The sequence below is a fragment of the Camponotus vicinus genome, unplaced genomic scaffold, assembly GCF_025532165.1.
Source record: "Camponotus vicinus isolate PSW18456_S1 unplaced genomic scaffold, iyCamVici1.0 SCAF_3, whole genome shotgun sequence".
Classification (NCBI taxonomy): Eukaryota; Metazoa; Arthropoda; class Insecta; order Hymenoptera; family Formicidae; genus Camponotus; species Camponotus vicinus.
Window position 1 is genome coordinate 25175357 of NW_028141967.1, and position 24828 is coordinate 25200184.

Genomic DNA, 24828 nt, shown 5'->3' on the forward strand with positions numbered 1-24828 from the left:
GTGACTCACCGAAGGCGAACATTCAGTCCGCGACGGACTACGAAGCCGTCGACATCGGGCGCATGTCCGTGTCATCGTGCTCGGTGCAGAGCTGGAGGATACAGTGATCATCGTCCTCAGTGTGTGCCACGTGCGTTACGTGTGTCGACGACATGATTCGAGGCGGCTGAAGCACAGTTAAGCAATTCACTTGGCGCAACGTCTGGAAGACCTTCAATTTCGCGACGACATGGTAATTGAAAATTAAATAGCGAAATTGCGTTGATTTTTCAGGAAGTCTTCTTCTTGATCAAAAATCCCGGCTCCAAAGTATTTTCTTAGTTATATATATAAATAAATAATACAGAATTACATAATATTATGAAAATCGTCATTTTATAGTGTATATTATTTATTTGTTATTTATTCGTAATAATATATACTATAGAGCAGTATAGTTAAATGAAAGAAATATAATTATCTAATGATAATAAAAAAGTCAAATTTTTAAATTACATTAAAATAAGTAATGTAATAGATCTCTGCGCAATATTTTATTGCATTTATTTCCCTACGATGTGACCTCTTTTTGAAATTCTAGCGAATCTTAAATATAAATATGTTTTCTGTCATATTCAATCTGACCTCGGAATAAACTTTAAATACTTAGCTCGGATTGTCTCACACGCTTTGACTCCTGGATCGTGAGTAATGAAGTTTCTCTTGTGGTCGAGTGACGTCAGAAATATTTCCTTGCCAGAGATCTTACCTTTGACGATTATATATAAATTAGATTAATAATTATATAGAAAAATCTCGCCCTTGTTTATATCGTTAGCTAATTAGTTTTTGCCATGAAAAGTATATGAAGACAAAAGAATATAATTATATATATAAAATATTTATTAAATAATTATTATTAAATAATATAATCCATATATAAAATTTAAAAAATATAATCGCGTAGAGAAATTGATCTTGTAAAGAATGAATGACCAAGTGGGCTATCGCTTCTTTCTTCTTCTTTGAAAATACTATTTTCTCGTAGCTCAATGGCAAGAACGAAATGCTTTGGCACGTGATGCAGAAAAACACATTCCTAAAGCAAGGATGATCGATTGTTTTTGTGTTAAAAAAAAAATGCAACCTTCTCGACGTTACGTTTCGTCAACTCGGGGAGGATATTGCGCAGACGACTTGGAATTAATCGAAAACCGATAATTATCTTATTTTATATCGACGTCATCGTCATTATGTCTCACACAAGGACTATGGCCTATAAATTGTTCGCGAGAGGATAAATGGAACGTCAATGACGTGTTTGATACACATCGGTTGAGCGATCGTTTCCGAGAAATTTATTAATCATCAAAGCTTTGGATTTTTTAAATCACTGAGTCACAGAAATTGTCGAAATATTAAAATTGTCTTAATGATATCTTCAAAATTAATATAAGAAGTAATGGAGGATATTTAAAATCGATTTGTTTGTCCCAGAAATCCCAGAATATTGGATCTGAACTTTTCGATAACAAAGTCTTTAACAAAAGATACAAAAATAATTGATACTTATTTGTCAGAGAATTGCTAAGCAGCGATTTCCGTTGCAATACGCGCGTTTCGATCGCTTCTTAATCAATTTACAAAACAAGATTATAGCATTGCCTCGCGCGCGTCCCTCACAATGAGTCACGATGGACTTTAACAGGTTCATTGAACTAGTTCGCGCCTTTTTCTTTTCCTCTACGCGATGTTCCTCACTTTGTTTAAGTAAGGTAGACATCTCGTCGGAAGAACCTCGATAGGCGATCTCTCTATTCGGCTTCAACGGTCAAAGAAACGACTGCGTGCTCAGCATACGTCGCATAAGTTAGGCAAGTGCATGAGGCTGAATAGGCCGTTTACACTGAAAAAAAAATTCTGGGTAAATCTATGAGATGCATTTAGTAATGCATTTTTTGAAATATTTAGTTTTTATCATCAAGTATGATAATAATAACAAAATATTTAGTAATAGTTATAAACATTTTCCAAAAATAGTTATAAATATTTTACGTTTAATTGAGTTCACTAAATATTAAAAATAATTAAATAATTTCGTCTTAATCACCTATACGTTTAGTTGAAACTATTTCACCACAGCGGTGGGTAACATTTATCAAGTTTGGATTATTATAACCAAGCCTTTTTTTCAGTGTACAATTATTCAATTACGTTCCAAGGCCAAAGGATTTTCGTTTTTTCTTTTACAAAAGCATTTTCAAATACAATATATTTTTAAATGTTTATATTTCGCACAAATATATTTCTGATGGAATATATTCTCTCCCAGATTGCCGCACGTTTGTTACAATAGTTAGGAATCCGACCTAGTCAAGAATCCGGATGCATTCAACGTCCAACTACTATAAATGCCATTCGTCTTCATGATTTCCGTGATTAATACAATATTACCCGACAGTTTTATCCATGAGACGAAATTCTCTTCAATTGTAGCAATCTGAATAGACCATCGCGACTATGCGAGAAATCAGAGCGACGTGAACCAATCGTCACTGATGCGTGTATAATGACGTATCTTAAAGCCCTCCTCAATAAGGTATGCGTATCGGCGTGAATACTCCGGCCCCTTTCTCTCTCGTACCTTCTAAGAAAACCTTTACGGCCGTTATTACGCGCCGAGAATTTTACGGTTATGCACATTGCGTACACCGACCGATCTAATGGAACATCCTGTTAGACTTTGATGACGTACCATCGATGCCCGATGGATCGATAAGCGCATTTATTTTAAAGCGATGGGGAAGAGAATGTAATTTTTTTTCAAAGAATCATCACGAGGAACGAATTAATCGATTTTTATTCGCTTTTATTCGTAACGTTAGAGTGCAAATCTTATCTTCTTTTCCTATAAATGATATCGCATCGCGCGATGATATAATTAGATCGACTATTTTAATTCGAATCATTTGGAGGAGGATGCGGAATGACATAATGTCATAGCTCCATCTCTTTCGAGAATAATTACCGGCGTTTTATAGCGGCGTTTGCAAAAGAGAAAGATCGTTATCGCAGCGAATTAAGCAACGCCAACACGTCCTTATCAGAGACACGGGCAAACATATAATCTAACGAGACGATAACATACGCGCGCGACCTTGCATCGCGTGCTTATAATCGTGGCATTGTTAATCGCTTCGAAGGATGAGTGGTAACAAGGCCGAGAGAGAGAGAGACGCGAATCGAGCCCTTCCTGTGCACGAAATAGCGTCTTATTGTCCGAGAAACTGCAAGTTGGTATATTCTAACATAACTCCGCACGTTTTCCGCAATGCCATGAGATAATCCTTCTGAGAAAATTCTAGGGTGTATCATTTTCTATCAACGGACGTCTCCACCTGCTGTGAGTCACGAGATTTATTTCTCAGAGATTATTTTTAATGAATAGATCTAACGCTCCTCAGCTCTTGAGTCGTTGTTAGAAGAAGCATTTTCTCTCATACGTCAATATAGATTATTTAAAGATCTTTGTCACATTTCTGACGGATAAACTTTGAAATTTAATGTCAAAATTAAACTTTAAAAAAGCACTGTGTTATTATCATTTTTCAGATTTATACATATGAATATTTCGTGATACACTCTGGTATCATATCGATTATCCAATTTTGCTTATCGATAACAAGAGATTGTCTTATCATTTGGTTAGACAACTTCCTGCGTAGATGAATGTGCTTCGAATCAGAGTGATGAGGTTTCGAATCGATAGAAATAACACAACATTTCAATCAAAAAAATGTACGATATCGCGCGCGATTATACAATAATATTATACGTACTTTACACATTCTTTCAGATCCAAGCGCGGTTTTGTTATCTATGCTAGTTTATCACCCGAAGCTTGAATTAAAAAATTTTATAAGATAAAAAAGAATCATATAGAATAAAATTTTACAATAATTTAAATCCTAGTGATATTTAAATACAAAATGTCATAGCTGGATTAAATTTTTTCTTTCGTTTTTAGTTATCTACGAAAGAAAGATTTCTTCTTAAATCTTTCAGATCCAAGTGTGGTTTTTTCTTATTTATGGTAGTTTATTATCGGAAGCTTGAATTAAAAAATAAAAGAATCATATAGAATAAAAATTTACAATAATTCAGATCCTAATGATATTTAAATACAAAATATTATAGATAGACTAAATTTTTCTCTTGTGGAGAACTAAAATGATGCACTGCGACAAGACGTTTTCTTGAATCTTTCAGATCCAAGCGCGACTTTTTCTTATCTGTGGCAGTTCATCATTGGGGAAGGTTGAATTAAAAAAATCTGTAAAATAAAAGAATCATATAGAATAAAAATTTACAATAATTCAGATCCTAATGATATTTAAATACAAAATGTTATAGATGGATTAAATTTTTCTCTTTTGTGGAGAACTAAAATGATACACTGCGACAAGACTTTTTCTTGAATCTTTCAGATCCAAGCGCGACTTTTTCTTATCTGTGGCAATTCATCATTGGTTGAATTAAAAAATTCTGTAAAATAAAAGAATCATATAGAATAAAAATTTATAATAATTCAGATCCTAATGATATTTAAATACAAAATGTTATAGATGGATTAAATTTTTCTCTTTTGTGGAGGACTAAAATGATACATTGCGACAAGTGTTCTCGAGTGAAATATACGGCATTCGCGACGACAACAACGATATCTCGTCGACCGCTGCCTCGGCAGCGGAACTGCGGTGAACGAACAGACAGTTTCATTGCGCCGGCTGCGCCGGAAGCCGTGAAATCATGCCTCTCTGCTCTCTAGTAGTATGGCACGCGTCGTACAACAAGAGGGAACGTTATGCGATCGATGGCGCGGTCAGTAGCCCCATCAGTCATAATTAGCCGACCTCGCAGTAGCCCTCTTCGCTGATGACCGGTCGTTTAAATTGTGTTGACAAAATTTGTCCATCATTGAAACTGCGACGATGAGAGAAGCGGGAAGCGAGTCCATTCATCTCGTTCATCTGGACATTATTGGTTTCTGTTCCCGCTTTTTGCCAATCGACATTTCTCTCTCGTTCCTTTTTTCTGACTTTTTCAGCTGTCGTTCGTTATAGTCTGTTTGTGAATCCATTCGCGTGTTGCATCTACACAAATTGTTCTGCCGGTATAAATCGATCTCTTGGACCGAAATGTCAACGATGCGGTGACATATGGCACGATCGATAGCGATACCATCCCTAGAGAGAACGAGAGGGAAGGGAATTACACGGATTCTATGGCTACATACATTTTCTCAAAATGTTAGCTGATCCATCTCTGCTATCTATTATAAAATATACATATATATACACACAGCTTTAATACAATTTACGGTCTACAAGACCGTAATCAATATACGCTTGTATTAATCCGTATAATCCGTTAATTGACTTTGACCGACTTTCTACGATGGATTATACGAATCGCCTCGTTTAAAATGCAATTAAGATTGATGCTCCCTCGAGAAAGGGAAGGTCACGGAAGCACTATCTTACGTTGCGCTATATTCGATTCTCCTTTATATGGATGTCGTCGAAAGAGAATCACGCGACCGGAAGTCTCCGTATGCGCTGACTTCGATTTCTCTCACATTTCCCGACGCATGTGCAACCGGGAATGCTCGTTTCTCTCTCTTTCACACGTCAAAATTTCCATTCTTAAGCTATTTCTATACAACCAGTTCTCACTCGAGGCACTGTTTCTTTTATGCAAATCGCTTACGTAATCACAAAAGAGAGAGAGAGAGAGAGAGGAAAGGGGAGGAGGGACAAAATTACTTAATTAAATAAAATAGAATGCGTAAAGAAATGAGAGAGAGAGAAGATTCTTTGATATAAAATCTCAATGTGTGTAAAACTTTACGTTGATGTATGCAATCCTAGTATTGACTTTTTTTTATTGCGATCCAAAATAAATAAATAAAAATATTTTAATAAAAATTAGACTTTTAAGAAATATAAAATTTTAGAACGCGTTTCTGGCAGAGTACTATGACATCAATTCTTTAATATGTCAAGCCTGTTTATAAAAATCGCTATATATAAATAATGCGTTAAGTATAACGCCTATTATAAGCTACATTGTGGTAAAAGGGCGTTGAAAGAGGGCATATTGAACCTCTGCTAAAAGAAGAACGGAAACGATCGATAAATCGGGCGATCCGTGAAATGTCGGAACGAATGAGCACGCTTGCGATATTCACGATACAGAAAATCAGTAATTGGATTTGTGGATGACGTTCGTACGTCATCTCATTCGTAATTAATAAAATTTTCATCGATTCTGCAACAGCGTAAAATTCTTTTTACACACATTCAATTAATTTAAATTTACTTTCAGGTGTACCACTGGCAGAGTCAAAATGTCAAAATTTCCGGGGTGGACGACATGGTCCTCCTGCCGAAGATCAACGAGGATGCCATCATCGAGAATCTCAAAAAAAGATATATGGACGATTACATATTCGTATCCTTTTTCGCTCTATCCATTTGATTTGCAAACTATCGGAGAATTTATTATCTCTCGTTCAAAAAATTTGTACAAATTCTGGAACGTGTATCACATTAACTTGATTAAATCAAGACACATAAATTTTTGCGAAACGCTTCTTAACTGCCGTATCAGACATGTATCGGACCTGTATTGGTATCGGTCAATCCTTTCAAGCAGATGCCGTATTTCGGAGAGAAGGAGATCGAGATATATCAAGGCGCGGTAAGTACTATTCTCTTCGCATCAAGAAAACTTTTATATCACTTTAATTATGAAATTATTGTCATTATCATTTAGGCACCGTACGAAAATCCACCGCACATCTATGGATTGGCAGACGGCATGTATAGAAACATGCTAATTGACAACGAAAGTCAATGCGTCATTATAAGGTAACTGTGATATTTGCAATAAAATTATCTACTAATTTTCTGTATAAAAAATATGTTGGGGCTTTATTTTTCGTTAATATATATCCTTGTATCGAAGAAAACGTATTTATTATTCATACTTCAAATATAATATTTATTTCGTAGCGGTGAATCTGGCGCTGGGAAAACAGTTGCCGCAAAATACATAATGTCCTATGTAGCAAGGGTGAGCGGTGGCGGCAAAAAAGTGCAGAGGGTAAAGGACGTGATCCTGGAATCAAACCCGCTTTTGGAAGCCTTTGGCAACGCAAAGACCGTGAGAAACAATAACAGTAGTAGATTTGTACGTATGCGGATCCATATTAATTTTCACTGATTTCGTTATTTCGTGAACAAGAGTGCGAAGGAAAAACTCGATACGTATTTTCAGGGAAAATACGTGGAGATGCAGTTTGGTTCAGGTGGTCAGCCAAACGGTGGCAAAATTTCGAATTTTCTTTTGGAAAAATCGAGAGTAACCTGTCACAATCCCGGCGAGCGAAATTTCCATATATTTTATCAGCTGGCGACAGGCGCCAATCAGGAGATGAAAAGTGAGTATATAATTGACGAATATAATATAATTGACGTAAACAAATAAAATTAGTTTGAAAAGATAATAATTAAACGTTTAAATTTTTCAGCGGAATTTGGATTAACGGATCTCGATTATTATCAATATTTGAGTTATGGTGGCAATTATAAAGTGGACGGCACGAACGACGCGCGGGATTTTCAGGAAACCCTTAAAGGTGTGTAAGATGATTAAATCCTATCTCTTATAATTTATTGATTAAATTCTGCGCAATTGAATGACTAATAATTTAATGTTTTACGATTATTTTAATACAATTTCTTCTTTTTCTCCTAATTAACAGATCTCATTTGTTATTTATAATCATATATCGTTTACAGCATTAAGCGTTATGGGTATAAAAGACACCGAAGTGATGGATGTATTCAAATTGGTAGCTGGGGTACTTCATGTGGGAAATGTACAGTTTGCGGAAAACGGCAATTATTCGCAAATAGCCGATAAGCAATGTAAGACACATTCTTTCTATTAAGAAAGAAAAAAACGACAGTGATTAATTATACATATAATTTATCTGTTATATTATTAATATCTAACTTTATCTATTTATAAATATAAAATCGCATGATTAATCTACCTATAAGTTATCGTGTCCTATCAGTTGGTCTAAGAGATAAATTAATTTTAATAATGTAATATATATCTATATGTGTGTATTATAATATTATTATTTACATTTCTGCCATAAATTTCTCCTAACTATATGTAAAAATATATTTTCAGTTCTCGAGTTTCCAGCTTATCTCTTTGGAATTTCGGCAGACCAGCTATCGCACAAGCTGATTTCTCGAGAATTCGAGTCAAAATGGGGAAGTCAATCTGAGAGTGTGGACGTGACGTTGAATGTAGAACAGGCGCTTTATACGAGGGATGCCTTAGCAAAAGATATCTACGCCAGACTTTTCGATTATCTAGTCAAGGTGTGACGGAGTATTTAAAATTCATTCAAAAGACTTTGTCTCAATGCTACATCTAACACGGAAAAATATGTCCTACGTTAATTGCTGCGTTTTATTCTACAGCAATAAATACAAAAACGATATTTTTAATAATAATTGTAGTATTTAAAATTTTTACGATAAATCTATCTTTTATGGAAGATAATTTGAACGTATCTCTTCTCTTGTGAAAAAAAGCGAATTGATCTTTTTTGACAAAAATATATTTGATATATCCACTTTCATCGATAACTTTTCTTTATCTAAAATTATTATAAAATTTTATAAAAGATGTTTAGATCTCTCTTAATCGGGTAATTGACAATTTTGCAGAAAGTTAATTCTGCCATGGAGACAAACACGGACGGATATGAGATCGGAATTTTAGATATATACGGCTTCGAGATCTTTGAGAAAAACGGCTTCGAGCAGTTCTGCATCAATTTCGTGAACGAAAAATTACAGCAGATCTTCATCGAGCTCACGTTAAAGACAGAGCAGGTAAGCTTCTGTTAATATTTTCTTTCCAATTTACATTATAATATATCTAGCGTTTCATCAAATCTCTTTTCGTCAAAGATAAAAATTGAATTGCCAAACATATTAGAAAATAAAAATATTTTATCAGCGCGTGCATACTTTTTCACTTATCGTGGCAAGTTAATATATATTATTCTATTGCCTTAATTTTATATTAGGCGATTTTATATATTTTAAGCACACATATATTAATCTGTATATAAATATATGTGTAGTACTCTTATGTATATTAATAATATTTATATACATATAGTATTCTTATATGTATATTCATACCGTAAGTTGTCATATTCCCAGCGTAAATTAAGCTCTTAAGGCCGATGATTCAACGTGAATTTTAATGATATTAGATTCTCAAGACGAGATAATATTTTTTCGTGCAATCACAGCTAATCCTCATCGAGGTTTCTAAAGTTTCGTGATCATTGGAAAATGTCGTGATTTACAAATTTTAATTTGATTACTATGTAAAAAACGAACAAATTCGGGAAAATAATTATTAGCGCTCTTTATAAAGCTCGCAATACGTGAATAAGTACTTTATAAAATAAAATGTTTTGTCGCAATTCTTTTTGGTTCTATTTTTTTGTACTTTCATGCTCCTAAGCACGAGTGCAAAATTCTTTGCTATCGCAAAACATGCGTGATCGCATTCGCATTCTTCGCGAAGAAACCAATTTCATGCCAGTTTTTATTCGATTATTCAATTATTCCTCGATGAAGCCGTATCCCGGCAAGATATCCGTTCTCCTGAACGCGTACCTTTGTACAGGTGTGGTCTGCGCCATCAGAGACCGAACCTTGCTGGGCGGCGCAGGTATCTGCTTGGGCAATTCGCTGGACGTGACCATGGAGTTCTCCGTGGTTGACGGATCGTCCACGCGTTCGTACAATGTCGCTTGATCGTTTGTCTTATTATCTACCTCCTGGCTCTTGGACGAAACGACGCCATCCACGCGACGATCGAATTTTTTGGGCGGTCGAGCTTTCTTGTCTCGCGTCTTCCAGTCGGTCTGCCTCTCGAACGGTCGCGTCACCCTGAGGTATCCCACCGCACCCTCACTCGGGGTCACCGTCAAGGTCGGCGAGACAGCTTCCTTGCGGAAGGAGCCGCTGTGTCCACGCACGTTTACGTAGACTCTAGGTCGACTGCTCTTCAAGTAGTACAGCTTCTCGTCGAGGCTCTGCAGTTTCGGCGATGTTCTCAACAGGACTCGCTTGTCGTCGTCGAAGGTGTCCAGCCGATAGTTTGGACTCAGCCCCATGTCGCGCACGCCGAGAATCGAATGAGGGATTACCTCGGGATTCGGATATCCGGGATCGCTCGGTATTTGCGGCTGCTCGCTGGTTTGCTGCTGATTCAGCATCGCGTGCACCAGACCTTGCAGATTCGCGGCGTCCATCTCGTCCGCGTTTCGCAACTCGATCTCGACAAATCTACAAGAGCAAGAGAGAAAATATTGAATTTTCACATTTTTGCATAAAGATCACGCGGCTTTCCGGTATCACGAGTCGCCGGAAACAAGCGCACAAAGCGTTTCTGGTCAGAAAATTAACTGTAAATATATAGTGCGAGTAACGGATACGATTATTAATAAAATATGCCATCGAAGCTAATCCGATATTAGCGGTAAGATAAACATCGCGAACGGAAGATTGCTTTTCGAGCCGCGGTCCATGGCCGTTACTCGATTTTCACGACATTGTAAGTGTCATTGTACATAAATGTCTCCTCTTCGCGGATATTCGCGATTATTAAACCGCAGCGATCGTTGCGGCCGCACGAGAAAAGGATCGAGATAATCGGCTTGAACCAGCCTTCATCGCTTTATTCGCTCGGTACTTTGCTTTCAAAATTGTCTCGGTTACTCTTCCCCTTCTGCCCCCTTTTCAGGTATTGATGCCTTAAGATACGTATTGCGATCACGTAGATCTACCATCATTGAAATTACACAGGAGCAATTACTCTCAGTCGAGTTTCTCACGTTTCTCGTGCACCGACGAACGAAGACGGCTTTTCATTTGCCGCTAATTGGGCCGCTTTCTGGCGGTGAGAAAGAACGAGCGGGATTTTCCGCTTTTGTTTGAGCGGTTTAGAATCACGAGGTCTCGGAGCAAATATCGTTTCTTAATCGCGCTGAGTCAGACGACAGAATTTCCCAAAGAGAAGCCGTTAGAGTCTAATAGAATAACACACCAAAATGTTAGGGTCATCCATTAATATACATGTATATATGTATATTAATGTATGATCAACATCTTGACTCTAATATATGTTGACAAAAATAAATATATTAATGAAAAAAGAGCTCGAATAAAATATAATTTATACATTAAAATGATACACGCGAGAGAGGTTCTTTAAACCTTTCATGAAATCTCTACATCACGATCTTTCTCAAATATATATTTTGCATCGACTCAAAGTAGAACGAGTTTGCAATGAATCGATAACAACAATCGACGACTATTTATCGGATCATTTCAAACTAGTTCTAAGGTTCCGAGCGAGCGAAAGTGAACTGTTGTCGAGCGCAACGACGGCGTGTAATATCGATACCGGTCAGCGCGCGATGAAGAAAGAGAGGCGCTACAAAACCAAGGCCGTCTGAAGAGCAAATATCGATAGTAATACCTGTAGTCTTCGGGTCTGTCTATGTTGATGTCTCGGGCGGGGACGCCGTGAAGGGACTTGCCTTCGAGCGCTTTGCGCGCTGACAAGTCCTGATCCTGACGAATGCGATTAGGATGCGACGAGGGTGGCCTCGGCAGGACCATAGCCGACGTGGTCAGCTCGAGCAGGACGAGCACCACGGTGCCGCAAATATTGATTCTCCACGACATTCTGCAAACAAATTTTCTCCCATTATAATATCACCCATTCGATTCTATAAAATTCCATGTTCCATATTTTATAATAAAAAATTCGGGCTTAATTAGTACACATTATTCGTATGTTATATACAACTTTTACACATTCCGTTCGCTTTTGTAATTAAAGATCGTAGCTCGACCATCAAAGAGAAATTGAAGAGACCGTTTGCAGCCGTCTTGGTCAACTTCTTTACGTAAAGCACAATGCATGTGACTCCGATTGAAATTGCTAGGCCGGAAAGGATTAATAACGTGCGATTAGTCGTTTCGTTGCGCGAGACAGAGACCGAATTTTCGTAATTATGCCGGTTACGCGAGAGAGCGCGTTATTCTTTCGAGAGTCGAAATAGGTAGACCTCGGACGATTTCACGAGGCGTTTTCTTAACCGCCAAAAAGCCGTGCACGACAAAATAACGGGGCGATGCCGACATGCGTCGACGTAACGGGCCCGTTAGTAATGAACGTGGTGAAAGTTTTACATGCGCGGACGACCCGGCCCCGGCTCAAGAACAAAATGATACAATTTCTCTTGTTTTCCTTACGTAAGCTACGAGAATGCATACAAAGGCAAGCACTGTAGAATGATCCGGTCCTACCCTTTTCTCGGTCCTTTAGGTTCCTAGAATCGCGTCGCCGAAAAAACGTCGCGAAAAACAGAGTAAAGCGCGAAACGCGTGAATTCTTTTGAAGAAGAGCGCGAAGAAATGGCGGATCGAGCAGCGTCTCGTTACACTTTTGCCTGATATCCAGTTTGCACGTTTTCGATCTCCTAATTTTGCGCGAATCTAAAATAGCTCGGAGCGAGAGATAGTCTCTTGCGATACAGGAACGATCGGAATTTGCGTCTGTTTTGTGTAACATCGAGCTGGAAATGAATTCAACGTTGAAATCTCATATTAGCGTTTCTGCGTATAAATTCTACACTAGCCGCGAAATGATAATTGTCCGCCGCTAGCACGACGATACGTTCCAATAAGCATCCAGCTCTCCGCCTTGATGGCGCAATAATTGAACGGGATCGGGAGAATATTTTCTCAAATGCACTCACCTTGCGCCAAGAGCGAGGTTGAGCAGCGCGGCGAAAAACTTGCGTCAAGTGTCTCTCCTCTCTCTCGTGTGACGTTTGTTACGTAATTATTACCATTCTGGAATGTTTTTTCGACAATTTCCAAGAATAAATTTTTTTTTCAGAGGTACCTTTCGAAAAACGCTTGAGAAAAATACAAGTGCGTGAGTAGGCCGCGGAAAAGGCTGCTTTCGTGAGATTTCACGATGAGCCTGGTGGTTTCAGACGGGTGGTGCTGCGAAACTCATCGAGGCAGGCCACGTGCGATTGTTTTCGCGTGCAGTTTCATAGCTTTATCTAAACGTAAAATCTCCTTTCTACTCTACTATCGGCGCAGTCGAGGAAACGCATTTCTCGAATCATCAAGTAGTAAGGATGGCTCACTCACCGTCCTGTAAAATTTATCGCATATTTGCAATCAAATTATCGATAATATCGCCTACACATTTTATGTGATTTTCTTCACATAAGATCAACAGAATTCGTCGAATTTATTCGTTCGATTCTCGTATTTGATAGTTTGCGATCGTAATAAAAACAAACAATGCTCCCCTAACAGCGAGTAAACTTATGTTCTTTTCTTTTTTTTCTCTCAATCGTGAAAGTATTCGTTTGCTAGCCGAATAATCGTTACAAACTTTTTCCGTTCTTATCGTCGGAAACTTTTTCAATTTTATCGACTACTTTCTCCTACTCTCTTTCTATCATTCTATATCGTCTCCCATTAGAAATTTATTAAAAGAATCAATGATCCATAACTTGCGGAATCGCTTTTTATGAAAAATTAAAAGCGAAAATAATTATCGAACGGTTGGGTGGTATATATCGATCAAACAATTTGCACGCACGTTGAATAACACGATGCCACAAGTGGTTATAAAAACAATCTAATTCAGCCATCAAGTTTAATAGCCAAGAATATGACTCTTTTTCTAGAAAGATCTTGAAGAGATCGCTTTTTAAATCATGTTTTATACACAATTAACTAGCAAATTTAATAAGTTCAACAATCTCTAATATTAAGTAATTTGATCAAACTAATGTTTTCCCGAAAAAGGTATATCCCAAGGTACAAAAAAAAATAATCAGAAAATCACGTAAAATATATTGAGAGAGATGCGTTAATATAATTTCACGAAATAAGCAACATTATAATATATAAAACAGGACCACGGGATCGTCTTGTACGATGTTCGCAATCTCGCATTACCGTTCGCGTTCGACAAAAGTATAACGGGGAGCCCCGCACTCTCTCTCCTCGAGAGATCTACTCGGCCGATTCACGTCGCCAGGTAGGTGTGGTTCACCCACCTCGTCGGTGAACAGGTTCTCTTAAAAAGTGCAAGTGCAATCGTTGCCCCGGTGAACGCGCTCGGCTAACGCTGGGCGAAGCGGAGCGTGCGACTCCACGTGGAGTCGATCTGTCAAACGGTGACGGCTCTCCGGCTATCCGCCGTTCTCACCAGTTGCGCTCACCGAATCGCTCGACATTTTTCGTGCCGACGTCATTGCTAATGCACTGTACTGCGTTTTCTTTCTATATCGATTTTCTCCTCTTACGCCGCTTACGTAAGCTATCTAAGTCGAGAATACTATTTAAATCGCTACAAATCCATTAGTTGGATAATCAAGAATTTACATACATACTTGATGATTGTTCAAATATCTCGTAATTTAATTTGCCGTTCAATTTTTAGTCAGATATCGAGGATGACTCGTTCAATTCGTGCGAGCCTGCGTAAATGTATTTACATTTGTAATTGCAATTTATCGTTGCTTCATTTCCTACATCTCGCGACGACGACAAAATGACTGTGCGAGTAAATATGCTTAATTTTCGAGAAAGTTACAGACTCGATCAGGTTTCTCGACTGATTTCTTGCGGTCGGAGAATAATCAAAATCGCGCGGTTTGCGTTAATCGGTAAAATTCCCCTTAATCGTCGGGAATCGTGGAGAATATCTTTGGAATTTCCTTGAAAAAAAATCTCCTTCCTTTTAGCGACAAATAAAGTTTGTTGATTTTTTTTCAATATCGGATGTCACGAATAAAAACTCTTTGAGCAATTGTTAAAGAGCAAAACCTCTAACAAGTCAATTAACGGTATAAACTTTTATTGTAAAAATTCTGCCGATTTGACTTGACGAGACAATTTGCAAATCTTGTGTCGATCGTAAGGTGTTGCGCAAGTGGAATGATATGAATTTATATGCTGCTCTACATGTATAGATATATATAAACGAGCGAGAGACTTTGTCCGTTGAACTAGGACAAGAAAGAAATTCATAAAGTTATCTCTCTATTCATTGTCGCGCTTTCAGTTCTGATTAATGAATGCTCGCCGCAAAACACACCATAAAAGATTCGTTCCTGGCGTATCCGCGAGATCAAATTTAAATGCCACGTTAAATCTCTCTATTCGGAATAATGTAGCGCAAAGAGTAAAAAGTGGACGCGAGACGATTTACAGCATATTTACAATTGATTCCTCGTGGCATAAAAAGCATCGCGCAATCTATACGGATCGCATCGCGCGATCCGTACGTGGATCTCGCGAGCGAATGAAGACGAAACGGTAGCGAAGTAGGACGTGGAGAATTTATTGTCGCAACCTCCGAGCGCGTGTACTCGTATTCGTACGACACGCGAGCTCGGAACGAATTCATTCCGGACAGGGATTCATAAATAATCGTCGATACGAGTTATATATGCGCGCGTAAACTTATCCCGTATCGATAAGTCTGATCGATTCCATAGAGATGTCTGACGAAGAATATTTGTATTCTTGAAAAGTATAACGCAAGATGAAGAAAGAAAAAACGATATTTTCTCTCTCTGTCATTCGCAACGTTCGCGAATTTATCATCGGTATTATATATGCCTACTGAGAAAAAAATTTGGTTGCATTAATTAGAAATCTAGGAAATTCAACCAGTATGTCTGTTGGAAATTGAACGAATCAGAATTCCTTCAGGAGTTATCAGATGAGTATGATTAATTTCTTCCTGTTAAATTTAATTTTCTTTAAAATATTAAAATATTAATTAAAAATTTTAAATTCTTTAAAATATTAATTTCCTCCTGTTAAATTTAATCAAATTTTCTTGGTAATAATATTAAATTTGCAAAAAAGAATGGCATCACTGTGTCCATGTTTAATTAATATAATAAGAAGTCTTATAGATCTAACTAGAAAATAACCAAATGCTTATATAAAATCTATTAAACATTCTAGTTATAAAAAGTCGAGTCTTATCGCGATAACTAGAAATTCTGCTTGGTTTAATCAAAATGCCTTCTACCAGATACGTCTTGTTGGTACAATCAAACGATTTTTCTCAGTGTATATGCAATACTTGCAGATACTTATTATGAACGTAATCATTAAATTTCACACCGGAAACAGCGACTCGCGACTCGTGTATCGGATATTACACCGACAAATTTTTAATTAACCGGCGTATTGTTCTGCTCACACGATGGAAAATTTATTATGTCCGTAATCGCAATATCGCGTATTATGTCTACGATAAATCGAAGGAGTTTACGCTCGTTAAACGAAGGAATCGAGACGGAAGAGGACGAAATCGGTGACGCGTGCACGCGTGCCGATTTCACTATATTAATTAATATTCGTAATCGCGTACGCGCGCATCATCGCAACGAGACGAAAGAAAGTTTTTTCTCTTTCCTTTCGCGTTGTCATTGTTCGCTTTCCCCTAGATCGATGAGAGGTTTTAAATGGCTCTTGCGGAGTAAATATTTTGACGAGTCGTTTGAAGACAGGATTCTCAAGCAATGATCGACATTCGAAATATTCGAGACTGACTACCGCTTCGAGGGACGCTTTCGATCGTAGAATCGCGCACGTGGTAACCAAGACAACTCGGCAATGGTCAACGCGAGCTATCGCGTTATATCGGAACTTAGAAAGTCGAGGAAACGTTGCCGGTTGCATGCGAACTGGTCGACTCCCACGCCACACTTACGGGCACTTGCTTACATTCTTACGTAAATACTCGACGAGGATCTCTCGATCGCGCGTTATCGTTCGCCGACTATCGAACCATCGCTCGTCGTGCAAGGTGCCACGAGGAAGGCAGAGATGCAGCAATTAAATTCACACCTGAATGGAAAGTGAGAGTCTTGTGGTCAAGGCCCGGAGGCTGGGCCCCAGGATGTTGCTCGAGTGTGTCCTTTAGCGGTTTCGAGAAACAGAGAGAGAGATAGAGAGACGACTTTTACGTATCTAAGTTATGCGTTCTCATTTAGATTAATCATTCGACTGTCCTTGGAGCTAAAAAGAAACAATGTCGTCGTTGTTTCTTCCGCTCTTTGGACGCGCTCTTTGGACGCTTTTGTAGGATCCTGTGACGAGGAAGAAGAATCTTACAACGAAAATAGAATATATACACATATATTCGTGTACGCGAAGTGAAGGAGATAATTGCAACTATTATTACATGTCAGTTTTGCTGCGCGGGAAAATAAAAGCGTTAAAATAAAAGCGTTATATGCTTGTTGAAAACAAGAAAAAAAATTGCATTCGGTGCGCCGCGCCTTTTCTCGTTCCGTTTGTCATGGAGGAAGGAAATGATCTCCACGTTGAAAACGTGGTCGTCGGACCGCTTCGATAGATCGATCATGATTATCCTGCAGCGGACACGAAACGAATGAACGGTACGTTTAATTGGCCCTTTATGTAACTGCGAACTTTTTACTCGCGCGCCAATCGAAAAGTCATCTCGCGCTTTATTCTTCTTCATCGAAAGTAAAGACAAAGTGCAACATTCTTCCCTAAGGTAGAAACGTTTGGAGCGATTGTCGTTAATTAATACTGTGGAATAATTTATTAACTTACTTGCTATTCATGCGTTTCAATTATTCTATACCTTTAATTAATTTTCTCATGTTAATCAAGCCGTATTTGTTGAAAATTATTAGAGATAAAATTATAAGAGATAAAGAAGAGAGAGAGAGAGAGAGAGAGTAAGCATATTTATAGTATAGTATAATAGAATATTTATCGCAAATTTACGCAGGCGATATTCATTGGGAGTGACGTTTAACGAGCTCATTTTGATTACAACTTTACGACCGCTCTTCGTTCGCGTTGCGATTACAATGGCGTTTCGCAACGCAAAGCAATTAACTTCCATTAGAAGATTATTGGCGGATGTCGAGCGGTTTAATCTAACGCAAATTGACGATTGCAAGGTATCTATGTATAAATGAATATTGTCCAAACGTCTAAACCTCTTATAATGTATAATTATTCGACTCATTTGTTATGCATCATTCTTCTCTTTCTTTATTTTAAATTTCCATGACGAATATTCCGTAATATTCTCTCATACTTTAATGAAACAATTTTAATTAATAAATTATACATTTTGCAATCGTGTTTTATCCTTTATATTCGATGATTGAATCGCGTACTTACTTTTCGGTCAATTCTTTACATCTTAACAAGTCTTTGAAGCTGTTTTTATAAATCACCTATCACGATACAGATTTAAGTCGCTTTTATGAGCGTGATGCGGGGATAATCGCGACGATAAAATTTGAATGTCGGGACATCATTGTACGCGACAAATCTTCTTTATATAATCTTCGTCACGTTGTTGAATTGATCACTGCGTGAAACTGTTGCCGCAAAATTCGTGACATAAAATGCGTGACATCGAATGTGCGACTTTGCAATTAAAGCCCGAAATTACTATTTACTTGAATTAATCAAGAGACCATCCGCTTTATACAAATGTCTCGTTTAAATTCCGGAAAATTATTAATACGTCGCACTTTTAAAATTAAGCGTGCAATTTGTTAAATAACGATATCACCAACTTGGTTAATAACGATAATGGGAAATGATTATATTACAAATGCAAGAAGTAAACATTGTATTTTAAAGCGCGTGTTAAGCAAGGGGAACGTACCTGAAAGGCAACCAACATATGATTTTGGATCCAACACCTCTCGCGATGCACCTATAGGGTCGGTTTCTCGTTTATCGTTCGCGATCGTTACTCTTCTTCAGCCTTCGAGCAAGTAGATTCGAAATCACTCGGTCTTCTTATTATGCAACGCGCGAGCCATTCGTTCGCGTGTGCGCGAGGATCGCGCCGATTGGTATCATCCACAATGAGGCTCGACGACGAAACGTGGTCGCGGCTCCGTGTTGCACTGCGGCCAAGGATCGAGTGAAGGTAATGAAATAGCTAAGTGAAGCGATATCGTTGTCTCTCTCTTTCTCTTTCTCTCACTCTTCCCACGTGCGGCTTCCACCACTCTTTGCACTTTAAGATTTTCTGATTGGCCGCATTCTGTGTGCCTCGTCGGTGGTTTTTAATTTTTTTCGCGACGCACGTGACTCGCGAAAATCAAGTACATCTTGCAATTAAATCAAGCGTATTTTTAATTAAAAGATCCATTTTTTTACGGACCACAAGAGAATCCATCTAACTTTAACGCAAACGTTTTTCTGAAATTTCATTTTGCAATATTTATTAATAAAAGAATTAAAATAGCTTTAAAGATTAAGAAATGAATGTATCGCGCGAGAATATATATATTTGCAAATAGAACTTTGATTTCACGAGGCAATCGTCGCCGTAGTAAATGTGCTTCTAGATTAGCTTTATCTCACACGCGATAAATGATGCAATATAACTGCAAATCTTTTAATAAAGTTAACATTGTTGCAACGGCAGTGACCCTTGAACCTCTCACGAATATATCAAGATGACATCTTTTGCGTTTCCGATGCACGTCGCGATAAGGATACAGTTAACTTCAGATTCCGGTAAGGCAGTGAAAACTAGGATAATACGCAATTATTATCACATTTTGTTGATTGATATTTCTCTCAATACCGTCTTTATATAATTTCAAATTTATTTCGTTTATAATGTTAATATAATATATAGTACATAAAATTAAAATTGTTGTATTGTTTATTAAATTAAAAAATATATATATAATTTTAAGGAAAATACTCCTTTTTCAAAATTTTTGTCTCGTCACAGAATTAAGCAATACCAAATATGGGTTTATGTGTGTTTTGACAGCCTAATCTTTATGTATATCGAAAGATATAAATCATAGTGAGAAATTCCCGTCTGTTTCTTAACGCAAGAGGAATTCCGTTAAGGAACAAAATAGTTTAACCGCGAATTGACATTTGGCATCTAACTGTCTCACGAATCCGGCGATCTCTCGTGAAATCGAGATGAGGCTACCCTCCTTTTTTCTCTCCTGTCTCTCTCTCTTATTTTCACCGCCGTTAACCCAGAATACACACATCTATCTTCTCCATTATCTGCGTTTTTATACGCTCTTCTCCTCTCGACAAACCCCAGTAATTCCGAGCAACAATGAAGCGCGATTCCCATGAGCGATATTTGTGACTCCTGATCTAATTAGTTTAGCACGTTGCGACCTTTTTTTTAACTCATTAACGTTAATTCAAAATGAGCGTGTGGTATGCATATATTAGACGTTTGTCTTCATAAAAGCGTAAAAATTGGAAAATTATTGAAATCTACAGATGTATACCCATTGACACTCAATGTATAAAAAACGAAAAGATTTGGCATATAAATATAAACACATATATACATTCATATGTACATGTGTATGTGTGCGTGAAATTAATTGAATTCTGTTTCGATAAAGTAGAGCATATCAAACACGTGAACTACTTTTTTTCTTCATTTTTATATTAAGATTATGATATATAGAAAACTTTAATAACTCTTTCTTTAATCAAATTTGTGTAACAATTATTCTTTCTGCATATACAAGTCTAACACCTTTGACCGTCTCTACTAAACTTTTCTATTTTTAAGCAAAGAATGATATCACCTCTCGTAAGTGAATAATCTTGTACTAATCGCGAAATGACGAGGACGAAGACAAAAAATACATTACGTAACGGGTCACACATCCTTGCGTTGTCCACACGTGCGCGTTCGTTAAACGAGCCGCTACTTTTAATTACTGTCCCGCCTATGCGGGCTCTAACGGAATTTAATTTTGAGAAAATTGCCGGAAACCCCGATGGGCGCGCGTGCGCGAGTGTTTACATAGGCAAAGCATCCGGGTTGCATCCTCGCCGGTCCCCGCGCTCGACGAATGCGGGGACCGGCACGACAATGCATCCATTGGACGCGTTCCGCGAGGAACGATACGGAAATCAGAACGCGTATCCGTTGGGCGTCCTTAAACCTACGGAGTATGCCGTGCAAGCGGAGCAAGCGGGGTCGGAGGTGAAATACGTCAGTGGAAAGTTAACAGGCGACGAGACAATTGCTCGCGCCAAACAAATCTAATAAGAGGATACAATTGTCCGCGGATTGAACAAACTCCCGATCTTGAGAACTTGTTGCGCGCTCCTCTTTGTTCTCTCCTCGAGTTTTTCCTCCTGTCGCACTTTTTTGACGCAAATGAATTGAATTCAATTGTCCGCGAAAGGATAGAAAACTACGCCACGAGTAGGGTTACCATATGATAGGCATTTGCCGCATTTACTAGGCATTTTACTCTTTTATCAGGCGGTGCGGCTGGCATTGCACGGTATCAGGCATTTTAAATCTTGCATCAGTTGTACGTCCTGCGTATCGGAATTTTTATCGAACGCGAATGGAAAGAAATAGACTAACTATTAAATCTATAAAAACGATCTTAATGATCCAAGCGAATTTCAAAAATATTACTTGTCACGATTTTTATCTCTACATATTAGATAAAAAAATTTATTAAAAAAAGTAATGTCCGCAGAAAAATATAATTAGTATAATCATATGTTTAATAATACTTACATTGTTACTTTTTTATTTTATAATTCATCTATATATTTTATAATCTACATAATTATTACTTATTATATTATATATAAATATAGTTTATATATGATATATATATATATATATATATATATATATATATATTCTATATATTCTTTATATATTCGTTTATATATTCTATATAATATATAATTTATAACTGTTTCAATGTTTATTGAAAATCTAATTTTCATTATTTTGAATATCTAAATAAATACTTTAAATATGATCGAATGAATCGTTTTAAATATTATTTTAATTTTAATATTATTTTAATTTTATCACTTTAAATATTATTTTATTTTAACTTTAACCTTACTTTAATTTTAAAATTTTATTTTAATATCTCTTACATAGTTTTAAGCAATTTTTTATTTTAGTGTTTTATGAAAAACAAATGTCAGGCATTTTTATTAAAAATCAGGCATTTTAGACTTGAAAGTCAGGCATTACAATTTTTTGAAATGGTAACCCTAGCCACGAGTGACACTGCAACGCGTGAAATGACAGATCATTGTAACTTGTGGCGCGAATGCGTAATGGGTACTTGTGCGCGTTCCTAACAATCATCGAAACGTCACGACAAAGTAATTGCGCGTAATCAACGTAATTAATTTGTTTATCGCGGCTAATTAAATGTTAGCGACGCGTCTTCATCTTTTTCTTTTGTAAAAAAATATTTAATAGATATATTTCCTTACCGCGATATTATTTTAATTAGCATGTATTAATATCGCGTGTAATAATTTAATTCGCGTTTTATTCCGACGAGATTGATCGAACAGTTTTTTGCCAAGGGACAGTTCGAGAGCGGCGGAGAGGTGAAATAATAATGGCCGCGCAAAGTGAAAGCACCTGCTCCGAAAGGACGCTAAGAAATCGTGAATACGCGCCAAATTTAGTATACATTAATTATTCACCATGTTACGAACCATTCATTCGCCAATCACTCGAGTCGCTTGATTGACGCTCCATCCACCGATGGACTATTATTTGCCAAACACGGAAATCGCGTATTATAAAATATTATAAGGGAGAGAAAGACAGAAAGGAATTGATAATATATATTAAATGTACGCGAATCGGTTGTTTGCCGAAAGGATCTTAAATCTTTCACGTAACCCGAAATTGTGAATAAAGAAAAGAATCGAATTCGGAGCATAATGTCATTGTACAGCGCAGTCTTCCGAAGAACAATCAAGATGGAAACAGTGTCCATCCATCATAAAGAGGTCAAGCCTCATGAAAAAGAGTCGTTAACTCGACTAAAGGCCACGACGAAAAAATCGTGCCACTTCTGGTTACCGTGTCGCGATCGGATCGCAACTAGACCGAGTAAAAAAAACTTGACCGTGAATTGTCTTTGCGAGCGCAAAGACGAGCTGAAAAATTGTCTAAAAGCAAGACCTCTCGGGCAAGCCCAATTTCGGGACGATCATGCGAGATTATGCAAAAGTCGCATGTAACTATGCGTGACCGTGAAAGAGAATCGGCGCTGACGATCGAAAGATTATAATGGATGTAAGTCCTCGGGACACCTGAAGGAACATATTTCATCTTACGTATTTGATTTCACGTAATAATTACGCGAATGTCGCAGGACGGGCGAGTTGTTGCGAAACAAGCGTCTAGGACTGGAGAAAGGGTTGAATAAGGCGACGAGACCAGTTTTCTCGCTGGCTGCAACGGCGAGTTCTCCGGGTACACCTTCGGCAATGAGCTGAAATGGAAAGCGATTTTAAAAGCGCCCGGCAATCGCGTTATTACTACGCCTTTCCCTTCTATCGCCTCGAGAAAACGAGATATAAATCGCTTGTACGTGCGGGATATACGCGGTGTTACCGGCGGCACGCAATTAAGCCCGTATTTTCGACGTAACGCTGTTTGCGTGCCTCGCAACCTGCGCATACCTTCCACGAAAGTTAGATCGACAATTTAAATTACTCGAGTAATCTGTGACGCGTCTGTCACGGATTTTTCATATTTATCGACATCTTTCTCTCTCTTACATCTATTGAACATCCGTCGATTAATATGCTTTCTTAATTATCTAAATAATTGCGAATGAATGACAACAATTTTTTATTTCTTATTTCATTAAAAAAAATCTTGACATTATCACAATGTATTTTATCTTGCGTATCTTGAATCTCCCTTTTCGATTTTAGGAAGAATATGTTTCCGAGAACATTAGATGGACACCCATAGAGTACTTTAATAACGCCGTCGTGGTAGAACTTCTCGAGGGTAAAAGGCCACCTGGTCTTTTTCTAGTACTAGACGACGTATGCGCGACGCTGCACGGTGGTAGCACGGGTGCCGACATCGACTTGAAGAAGGTATGAAATGTTGCAAAATCCAAATCGGCGCATTTTTCGATGACGATACTCTTTACAGTCAATATTCCAAATTATATTATAAATCTTGCAGAAACTGGCAGGAGCGGCCAAACAGCACGAGCACTTCCAAGACATTAGCTATGGTTTCGCAATCCTGCATTACGCCGGTGCGGTGTCCTACTCTGTCGATGGATTTTGCGATAAGAACCGAGACGTCCTCTTCTTGGATCTGATCGAATTGATGCAAACCAGCTCCAAGTAAGCGATTGCATTAACTGTCAATTATACGTGTGACAAATTATTCCAAATACTATGCTAGACAAGCTCGCATAACGTATCGCTTGACGATGATTAATTAACCCGCACTATTTCTCTCTCTATCTTTATCCTTTTTTTTCTTCGATCGGATATTTCATAACGAGAGCATAAGACGGAAAAAAAAACGTTACTACGAGAGAGATTATTAAATATTAAAATATTATATAATAATAATAAAGAGGGAGAGAAAGTTTAAAAAGTTTATTTTCCGCGGGGATTAATTATAAAAGATACGAGGTATTAATCGCGTTTTATTCCACATTTCTCAATAATCCGAACAAATATAAAGCGGAAAGTTAACTGACAGTTATCGCGCTCCAACATTTGCAAACATAGTATTAAAACCTTTGGCTGTTGAAAATTACTGCGCTGTTGCGTAAAC

At 37.6% G+C, this 24828-nt stretch overlaps 2 protein-coding genes across 2 annotated transcripts in view; one reads left to right on the top strand and one right to left on the bottom strand.

Annotated features, from left to right (window-relative positions):
* The window catches only part of LOC145969326 (unconventional myosin-Ie), a 29527-nt gene continuing 4699 nt past the window's right edge, over positions 1 to 24828 (top strand). The window contains exons 1-12 of the mRNA XM_083095353.1: positions 1 to 232; positions 6367 to 6492; positions 6652 to 6741; positions 6817 to 6911; positions 7056 to 7233; positions 7321 to 7483; positions 7574 to 7681; positions 7845 to 7973; positions 8248 to 8444; positions 8796 to 8963; positions 23958 to 24128; positions 24220 to 24386. Of these exons, the coding sequence (XP_082951479.1) occupies positions 230 to 232; positions 6367 to 6492; positions 6652 to 6741; positions 6817 to 6911; positions 7056 to 7233; positions 7321 to 7483; positions 7574 to 7681; positions 7845 to 7973; positions 8248 to 8444; positions 8796 to 8963; positions 23958 to 24128; positions 24220 to 24386 (1595 nt within the window). The 5' untranslated portion in view covers positions 1 to 229. The remainder of the gene's footprint in view (positions 233 to 6366; positions 6493 to 6651; positions 6742 to 6816; positions 6912 to 7055; positions 7234 to 7320; positions 7484 to 7573; positions 7682 to 7844; positions 7974 to 8247; positions 8445 to 8795; positions 8964 to 23957; positions 24129 to 24219; positions 24387 to 24828) is intronic.
* On the bottom strand, positions 6947 to 19155 carry LOC145969330 (uncharacterized). Its single transcript, XM_083095358.1, has 3 exons — positions 18883 to 19155; positions 11638 to 11847; positions 6947 to 10439 (listed from the first exon to the last, which is right to left on the bottom strand). Exons 2-3 carry the CDS (start codon positions 11844 to 11846, stop codon positions 9710 to 9712), a joined length of 939 nt encoding a protein of 312 aa, XP_082951484.1. The 5' UTR covers position 11847; positions 18883 to 19155; the 3' UTR covers positions 6947 to 9709.

What these genes read in the sequence shown, in the direction of transcription:
- LOC145969330 (XM_083095358.1), bottom strand. Translation starts at nt 11,846, where the DNA reads ATGTCGTGGAGAATCAATATTTGCGGCACCGTGGTGCTCGTCCTGCTC. An exon ending in GACAGACCCGAAGACTACAG is followed by an intron (nt 10,440 to 11,637) that starts GTATTACTATCG and finishes TTGCTCTTGTAG; the next exon opens with ATTTGTCGAGATCGAGTTGC.